The sequence below is a fragment of the Hylaeus anthracinus genome, unplaced genomic scaffold (genome assembly GCF_026225885.1).
Source record: "Hylaeus anthracinus isolate JK02 unplaced genomic scaffold, UHH_iyHylAnth1.0_haploid 12002, whole genome shotgun sequence".
In the NCBI taxonomy this organism is placed as follows: Eukaryota; Metazoa; Arthropoda; class Insecta; order Hymenoptera; family Colletidae; genus Hylaeus; species Hylaeus anthracinus.
In genome coordinates, this window is record NW_026534349.1 from 10,306,067 (window position 1) to 10,315,187 (window position 9,121).

General features: G+C 37.1%; 1 protein-coding gene across 1 annotated transcript; it reads right to left on the bottom strand.

The window, feature by feature from the left end:
• Positions 1 to 2,160: 2,160 nt before the first annotated feature.
• LOC128892060 (mitogen-activated protein kinase 1) lies at positions 2,161 to 7,478 on the bottom strand. The gene is made up of 8 exons (XM_054152150.1): positions 7,256 to 7,478; positions 6,202 to 6,328; positions 6,013 to 6,123; positions 5,688 to 5,939; positions 5,441 to 5,608; positions 5,180 to 5,368; positions 4,970 to 5,102; positions 2,161 to 4,892 (listed from the first exon to the last, which is right to left on the bottom strand). The coding sequence occupies exons 1-7, from the start codon at positions 7,378 to 7,380 to the stop codon at positions 4,977 to 4,979; spliced, it is 1,098 nt and encodes a 365-aa protein (XP_054008125.1). The 5' UTR covers positions 7,381 to 7,478; the 3' UTR covers positions 2,161 to 4,892; positions 4,970 to 4,976.
• Positions 7,479 to 9,121: the final 1,643 nt, after the last annotated feature.

Here is a 9,121-nt window from a genome sequence, read left to right on the forward strand (position 1 = left end):
CCCTTCTTCATGTTTCCTTCACGATTAAATGGAAAATTGATAATTTTGCCTGAACAGTTCTTAACGACAGAAAAAATATAATACTTCCAGGTGATTTGTACGTTTGCACACAGCGCGGTGTTTGATATATCATGATCACAGGGATGACAATTATTTGTGGCATTTAAATAGCATTAAGATATCGCGATAACTCATAATATTTGATATTGCGATTATAAGTTTTATGTCTACAGAAAAAAGAGATTAAGAGTTGATTCGTCGATTTCCAGACTAATATGTTTCTAAATTATTCAAGTACCTTCGTTTCAACGTAAAAGGGGATTTGGAACACCGATATCGTGAATCGGCTGACCGGTCCAATAGTTTCTCCTCGGTTTCTCGAGGCAGCTCGTGATAATTATTCGGCAAACAGGTCACAGTGCTAATCGCTTGACGGTGTTGCTTTCAAAACTACGAGACTTTGGATCAACTTTAGATACATGTGTATATATTCACGAAAGTCTGACACATAGCCACTGTACACGCAGAATGATTTGGATATTTAAAACGTCGGAATCGACAAAAATCAGTCAAGTTCACTTAACATCCAAGATTATTCAAGCTTTAAAGACCATATTTTGGAAGGATACGAGGAAGAAAGAATTGTCATTTATTATTGTTTCTCTACAGACTTTGTGAAAATCATATTAACTTTTAACTGGAATTCGTTAAGCCTTTCACGTTTACACGTTCAATTGAAAGTACTGGTAGAAGAGTCTCTTGATACGAAAGTTTATTGCACGATTATATCCCATCGAACGAAAATTAGTGTGCAAAGATTGGAGCTTTCTTCCTGTATTCTTTCTTGAATGGATTCGTGCTCGAGATGCGCGGATGTACTGAAAATTTTACTAGGTTTTCTATCTCTAATTCTCGTCTAACAATTTAACGCTAGATCATAGTTAAGAATAGAAGAAATACCTGAGTTTCGATTCATTTTATATTACGAAATATTTAGTTGAAACTAATTGGGGAAAAATGAGACAGCTTCGAAGCTTCCAGTGTTCAAGAAATTTTCAGTATCATCAAGCGCGTGACAAATACGAATCGAAACGCTTCACACATTAAGAATTTAATAAGCCGGCACATATTTCAACGAATAAGTGTCCTCTTCGATTGCTCGCATGAAAGCCGACTTTACAGCAGAGATAAGCAACATTTTATTCGAATAAAATTGGCCATTGTGAAATAGAACAGTATAATTCAAATTCTAATTTTTATTCAATGATTAATGAATAAACAAGAGAGACAAGAATATTGGCCGCTACTGCTTTACAGGGAGTTTTTCTAATGGAAATCAATGCGTTGTTCCACGTAATCGGTTGATTACTAATTTCCATGGATGAAATCACCGTCTAAAAATCCGAACGACGTCAATGGTACAGTTATAGTTACAAGGACACGAAGTATAAAAAGACACGAGTTTGATCCTTGCCGCTGCTGGAACGCGCACATTGTGTGTCTGTGCTTCTCTGAAAAGTAAACTGAATTCTTTCAAATGACTACGTCTACAAAATATAAAGAAAGAAAAACATTAAAAATTCCCAGTCGAGTCTCCCGATCTCTACTCTTGTTAATATTAAACAAGACTTGTGTTTCAGAGAATCGGTAAACGGTGACTTTTTTCAAATAAAACTTTTTCTCTCGATATTCTCATACAGTTTCAAAATTTAGAACATTCTCTCGATCTTTTCAAATTCCTCGAGTGATCGGAACTTCCTTCTCGGATATATCCTCGTGGAATTTCAGAATTTCAGACGTAAGAACGAAGACATGAATTGCAGGATGACGTAAAATTTCGTCCCGTCATTCTTGATTTCGTTAAATTCTTCAAACTCCTCTTGCATACTTTAACGAGATATTAAAATCGTTCGCAAAGCTTCAAGATACGCGTGGCAACAAGGTTAAATCGATAATCCAATAACCCTTCAAGGCTCTGTAAAACGAAATGCGTTGTGAGATTGAAGAGGACACCAGTGTGAAAAATACAATACTCACTGGAGTATTTTTGTTAAATCGTAAACAGGATGCCATTCGAATCAGAGGCAAACGAAGCGTTGTCGCGAGTGCCACAAGTAATTGATTATCGACGCCTCGAGTAAAATACGAATAGACACCATCGACGTGTTATCAAGAACATTTTATTGGATGCATCGAAGAACGTGAGATCTGATAGTTGAGGGAGGCAAAAGTGTTTTAACACTGTATCTTTCGTATTTTTCTTTTTTTGCACTCCTGTTACTCTTTCGCTTTGCATCATTCTCGCTTCCATTCTCTTTCTCTCCCTGCTCTTATTATTAACAACATCCTACTTCTGTTCTGACCTTTTATCAATCTACAATCATTTACCTCGCACGATACATCGAGAACTTTGATTTCGGAGACAAGAATAACATTTCTTTCATTTTTCGTTCCAAGCGTGTCCTCGTCATCCGATTGTCATTAATATTTGAAGATTTCGTGATGAAAACTACACTATAATCTTGTCGGTCATAAGGAGGCATACTGGTTCGACGAAGTTGAAAGTATACTCTAAGTTTAGTTCTAGGTGAAAAGTGAAATTCTACTTCAAAACATAAGCAGTGCAACCAATAGTTTTGGATAGTTTCGTCTACCTCTTACAAAATTATGCGGATGGACATGAAAGAATTTATAGAGCTACTCGAACTGTATATAAATGTGCCAACGAAATTTAATATTAATTTGTTTCCTTTGGAAAGGTTCTTAAATATTTCGTAACTTTTAACGCTTCGAACTAGAATGTATCCTTAAAAAATTTTTTTTATTCTTTTCGATTAGTTTTGCGTAGTATTTAGATATTCTATTCAAGGCAAATGGAAATTCAGTTAATCGCTCGTTTAGATACAATTTCACGACTCACTTGTGCCTCGATATCACCCGAAATTCGTATATTCGTTATCACAATCGGACACGGTTGTCTCTTCACTGTCGACGACACGTTCTTCTACATAAAGTGTAATTTGTCTTTCTCCCTTCGTCGCATTTCTCTCCGCGATGCCGCAATTAATTTAGGAGCATATCGAACATTAAACAAGAATTGTTCGAATATACACGTACACTTAGAGCGAAAAAACATGAATCGGAACAAGAACGTTTACATACATCTATCTCACATGGTGAGTGTTTGAATCATAGAAAACCGCATTCCACTAGAGACAAATATGGCTCTAAAATGATGCTGGTTTTAAACAAACGTAGAAAAGGAATACACTACGATATTACTAATTGCTCGAACAACGATATATAGGAGTTCCACAAAATCGTTAATAAAATAGAAACAGAAAGTGATACGTATTCTAGCGTGTAAAAAGATCGGAAATGTAAAAGTATAGAAAATACACGGATACATTCAAACAAACACCATGCGCTTCGCACAAGAATGGCAGTATCAGTGTAATAATACCAGTAGATTGTGAAACAAGACGCAATTAAATGGTTCAGAAGAACTGGAAGCTGCATCGAATGCAGTTAACTATGAATAAACGTTTTTTTTTCTTCTTTTGCGCCTCTCACTCGCTCCATCTCACGCGTACGCGCTCGCATTCTCTCTCTCTCCTCCTTCCATTTCCTCTCCTCTACAAGCTAAGTCCGATAAAAGGCAGAAAAGAATTTCTGCAAGGTACGCGCTACCATAATAAGAATGATGACACTGAGTTACATAACACAAGGAAACTATCTGCAAATACTTCGGTGACTTCTTTAATGGCTGTTGTTTCGCAGTACCAGGGATAGCCATATTCGAATGATTCCGCACCTGAAGTACATCCGAGACGGGCAAAATTTTGTTCGAATAACAGATGAACAGAAATACCGTATAGCAATATATTCGTAATTTTTATACGATCTAATAAACTTTTATTTGTTCATTATGAAAAATAATTTCATTCTATAATTTAAGTTTTAATTTTGATTCAATCAGTAATGAACAAAAAGTTATTTATCGTTTATTCGTTATTCGAAATTTGTATCTAGATGAAAATCTTGCCCTATCTCCGAGATACGCCTAAAATACTGAATATACATATATATTCTGTGCTTAGATAAGCGAGGAACAACCCGAGATTGCGTTCTGTTGTAATCAAATATATCGACATCCGCATGTACTTTATCGAATATTAAATACGTGTATTCTGCCATTCGACAACGATACAGAATAAAAGTATTCCATAGTTATACAGCTACCGAATACAACGTGCAAATACTTTTAAGCATTCGACTACGAACAGAATACAAATTCAGATATTCACCGTTTGAATACTTTTCGAAATACGTTCTGGCCATCCCTGACACAGGCACTGTATACTCGCTTTAGAAACAAGCATACTTCTCCACGAGTTCTCTCGTCGTGCGCATTCGCTTTATCATCGGTCGCCGTGCTACGTGGCTCAGAATTATCTCGTACATGAACACCGACTGCGTCCACTCACTCGGCAATTAAATCACAGACAATGTATGACGGTGATTAACAATATAATCGTCAACTAGCGTTACCTATATAATTCGGGATAAATAAAAGTTATTGTACAAATTAATATTATTATGCATTCAATGTAACAAAAAAACACTGTATTTTGTTTTTCGGTAGAGACATGCGAATGTACAAGTGTGTATGCACGGACACTGCGGTTGTTTGGTTTTTCTTTTTTTTTTTTTACCTCGTTCACCGCTCCCTTCCGCCTGTTAATCGTTGAACCGACATTCTCGATCCAATATCTTCGTAAAGTTTTTCGATTCTTATTTCGATCAGTAGACAACTTTAAAGGAAGTACAGTTCCGTTACTCTGACGACACGCGTCCCCCTCCTTCTTGGTTGTCCTGCACACTCGTGACAGCTGGAACGTTACGAATTCCTTTGAATGTTGATTATCATAGATAAGCTGTGTAAATGTAGGCGAACGCAGACAATTACCAGTAGACTACATAGCGTTTTCCTGATTGTTCTTCTGGAATAGCAAAGTCTCTTCAAAGATATATTGTTTTAAAACTTCTTTCGGAAGATCGTCCAACTCCATGTCAAACTTAAATGGCTCTTCCGCGACAGGCTGAAATAACAATGATTTTTACACGTTAATATTCAGACATGAAGAATATCCAATATTGAAATTAAGAGAATGCGTACTTCATCAGCGGGATCGTAATATTGTTCTAAATAAGGATGCGCAAGTGCATCTTCTACGACGATTCGCTTGTTTGGATTAAACGTCAACATTTTATCTAAGAGATCCAAAGCTCGTGGATCAGCGTTTGGAAAGAGACTCGTCCATGGAACCTTTGGTTTGTATGGTAATGATTGAAGATAATTTCGTGCCTGAAATAAAAAACGTTTTAAAAATAAGGGACCGAGTTTACGAATGCAGCAATGCAAATGAACAATTTATACTTTTTCGTTTATAATACACTCGAGATCCTCGGGAGAAGGTGATCCAAGGACACCCAATATATGGTTCAGTTGGTCTAAGTAATGTTTGCCAGGAAATATTGCTCGTCTTGAAAGCATTTCTGCAAGAATGCAACCTACTGACCAGATGTCTATAGACTTAGTATAGCCCTGTGGAAAGGGACAATGAGGTATAATAAACTGTCGCAACCGTTTTAAGCTGAAATTGAATATTTAAGTTATTAATTACTTTCGAATTAAGCATTATTTCCGGCGCTCTGTACCATCTCGTCGCTACGTATTCGGTGAGGAAGCCAGCATGATTATGCTCTGGATCGGCAACTCTGGCTAAACCAAAATCACAGATTTTAAGGTCACATGTGGTATTCAAGAGCAAGTTGCTTGGTTTCAAGTCTCTGTGCAATACGTTCGCCGAATGAATATACTTTAATCCTCGTAGTATTTGGTAAAGAAAATAGCATATATGATCGTTACTAATAGCCTGAAAGTAAAAGAGGAGATATAAATGTATCGTAATCTCTGTTTACTTTAATCCGCAGCATTATCACGCCAACCTGCGTTTTAAGGAGTTTATAGAGATCGGTTTCCATCAGACATTGAACAATATATACATCTTTCATTTGTTCTATAGTAGGTGCCCTTAATATATCTCTTATATCTATTATCTGCAAAAGAGGAAAAAAGTAAATACGACTTGTATCTTATTTGTAGTTGTTACCACGAATAGATAACAAGGCACTCACATTTTCATGCTTAAACCTGGTCAGTATTTTTATTTCCCTTAAAGTTCTTTGACTGTAAGTCTGATGTTCAAAGGGTGAAATTTTTTTAATAGCTACCTTTGTTTTTGTTACATTATCGTAAGCAGATCTGTAAAAAGAAAATTCTAAAATATTTATATAGAATACAAAACCTATACATAGTTTGTTTATTTAAAAATATTGTATCAATTCTTTTAAAGTTATATATTACGAGTGAGTATAAATAAATTAGAAATACTTTTCTTGGGTGGAAAATTATTTCTTTCCACAAACAAGAGAAAATGTGAAATTATGGAACCCATGGGACTGACTGTGATAAAGAATGCTATAATAAATTCACGTAATACTCGGCCCCTAATCAGTAACCACAATGCAGGAAGTAGTTCTTCAATATTACAGAATACGTTCGGTAAATTAAATACGATATAGTCTTAACTATAATCTCGAATGTTACGTATTCGTAAAAAAATATTTGATAAAAAAGAGTGAAACAAATACGAATCAAAAATCACATCGCTCCGATTTCGTCTAAAAAGAATGAAGACCTAGATTTTTCTACTGTCAAAAGAACAACCTATTCTCGCGGAATAATACGAGACAGCATATTTCTCAGGTTCATAAATTGTATGGCACAGAAATTCGTCACGGTATTAAAGTATTTCTGGAAGTAATCGCGATCTCGTTAACGATAAGCTGATAAGACCGATAAGCGAGTGATAAGCAACAAGGAACAAGGAAGTCGTGACGCTGCATGCAAGTGGGCAGGGGGTTCGAAAGGGTGTGACAATCGCGTTTAAAACTGGCGCCAAAAGGCAACGATACATAATGATGAGTAGCGCTTAATAGCGGCTGCACACGATGTCAAGTCACGAGTAAAACGTTCGATACGCGTCGAGGAACGAGAATCTAACCATGGAACGAAGCAATTAGCGTGACAAATTTGTTTCCGATTGTTTATCTTTCGGCCTGTCACCCAGTCGACAGACAGCCCAAAATTCTCAGGTGTAACGAAGTGAATTGACTCGAAGACACTTACACGACCATCCCGTAGGCACCCTCACCCATATACGACAAATTCGTATAACGCGGGCCGACCTCGAATGTTTGTCCGCGAACGACCTCGCAATTTGGATTCACACTTGCAGAACCTTCGCCCGCCATTTTGACAACTATTTTGCGGCTCCGGCGAAGTCGCTAGCCGAGCCTTGCTTCTTTGCCGACTCGCCACGAACGACGCTATAATTAAATGGACTTACGAAGACATATTGCTCGTTAATTTACGAAGTGTCGAAACTTCCTGTTGCTCGCTGCTAGAGGGCCACGGGTAATGGTGGACTCTCTCAAGTTTCTATACAATATACACGAATACAATTTTTATTTGAATAATAAATTAGGAATAAGAACTCTGAATAACGATCTATTTGTATTATTTGAAATATAATTGCAGTGGATGTTTGACAATTGAAAATAACAAGTTCTATGCACGGACATAGGAATATAGGGTATAAGCTGAATCAATGATGGGCAAAACCCTAGGCTTTGAATCAATCTGAAGTTTGCTGATATGTTTGTCTCGTTTCCTCTTTTGAAATTTTCCAAAGGAGGAAACGGGACAAACACATCATCAAACTTCAGATTTATTCAAAACCTAGGGTTTGCCCATCTCTGACTGAACCCGGAGTGAAGCCACGTTCGCCATATTACGTTGCCATTGCAAATTCATGAAACTGTACAGAGTCTATACATCTCTATAGAATCCGTATAGAACTCTATACATCTGTCTAGAGTCTGATAATGTAAGCACATAAGCAAACAATCGAATACAGGCTAATAAGAATATGACTATAGAATATATATGTAAGGTAAAAAAAAGAAATTACACCCTATATATGTAAACGCAATTTTCTTCTAGGAATTAGACTTAGATGTAGACTAAGCGAAAATGTAAAGAAAATAACTTCATCCCTCTCTATGGGAACACAATGTTAATATTAAACAATCTAAAATTTTAAGATATGGAATAGGATATCGATATAAGAAACACATGTGATAAAATTAACAGAAAAGACTGTTTTTATTTTTGTAATATATTATTTTGTTAAAAGATGAGGGGAGAGGTATACTCCCCATAAAGTGACAAGTTTCGGTGGGCAAGAGGGGAGAAACGAGTACCTCGAACGCCATCTTTGGGTATGTGTGAACCATGTAACAAATCCAAAGTAAATAAATAACTAACTAACTGTTAGAGTCTGTAGTCTATGGCTAAACGCCTCTTTCGCAACCTAAACGCAACTTCTAATATCTCTGATTCTTTTTTTTCTCTTTTTTTTGTGGAGGAAATCTGATAACAGAAATCTGCCATCCACTCGGGGTAATGGGTTGGAGGTAGTATAGGGTTATGCCCATTAAAACCTCCACGGCGACCTTCAGACGCGGTGCCACATCTTGCGTTATGGGGGAGTCCCGAGAACTCTTACGGACACAAATTGGGCTCCCCCTAACCTAGGGCGACCATCAAACCTTTGATGGCGGGATCTGATGAACTATGGTACCATAGTTCTCCCCGTCGCTCGATGTCCTACTCGTCGCAGGGGCATTTCTTAACATCTAACATTTTCTAGCAACTCCTAAAAACTCCTAATGCCTTCTAATACAATCTAACATCCCCTAACACTTCCTGACATTTCCTTACACCTCCTAACACCCTCTGACATCTCCTAACCTCCACTAAAATCTCCTAGCATACTCTAACACCACCCAACATCATCCAACATTTCGTAGCATCTCCTAACATCTACTGAAACTTCCTAACTGATACCAAAACCAAAAATTCGGATAGAATAAGATACGTACCATGAACTTCTCGTGCCACCTCCTCGCATATCATATGCTCCTGATACCA

Coding starts and splice junctions, on each gene's coding strand:
- LOC128892060 (XM_054152150.1), bottom strand. CDS start 7,380: ATGGCGGGCGAAGGTTCTGCAAGTGTGAATCCAAATTGCGAGGTCGTT. Junction 6,124..6,201: donor CCAGGTTTAAGCATGAAAAT/GTGAGTGCCTTG, acceptor CCTCTTTTGCAG/ATAATAGATATAAGAGATAT. Junction 5,103..5,179: donor ATTACGATCCCGCTGATGAA/GTACGCATTCTC, acceptor TTGTTATTTCAG/CCTGTCGCGGAAGAGCCATT.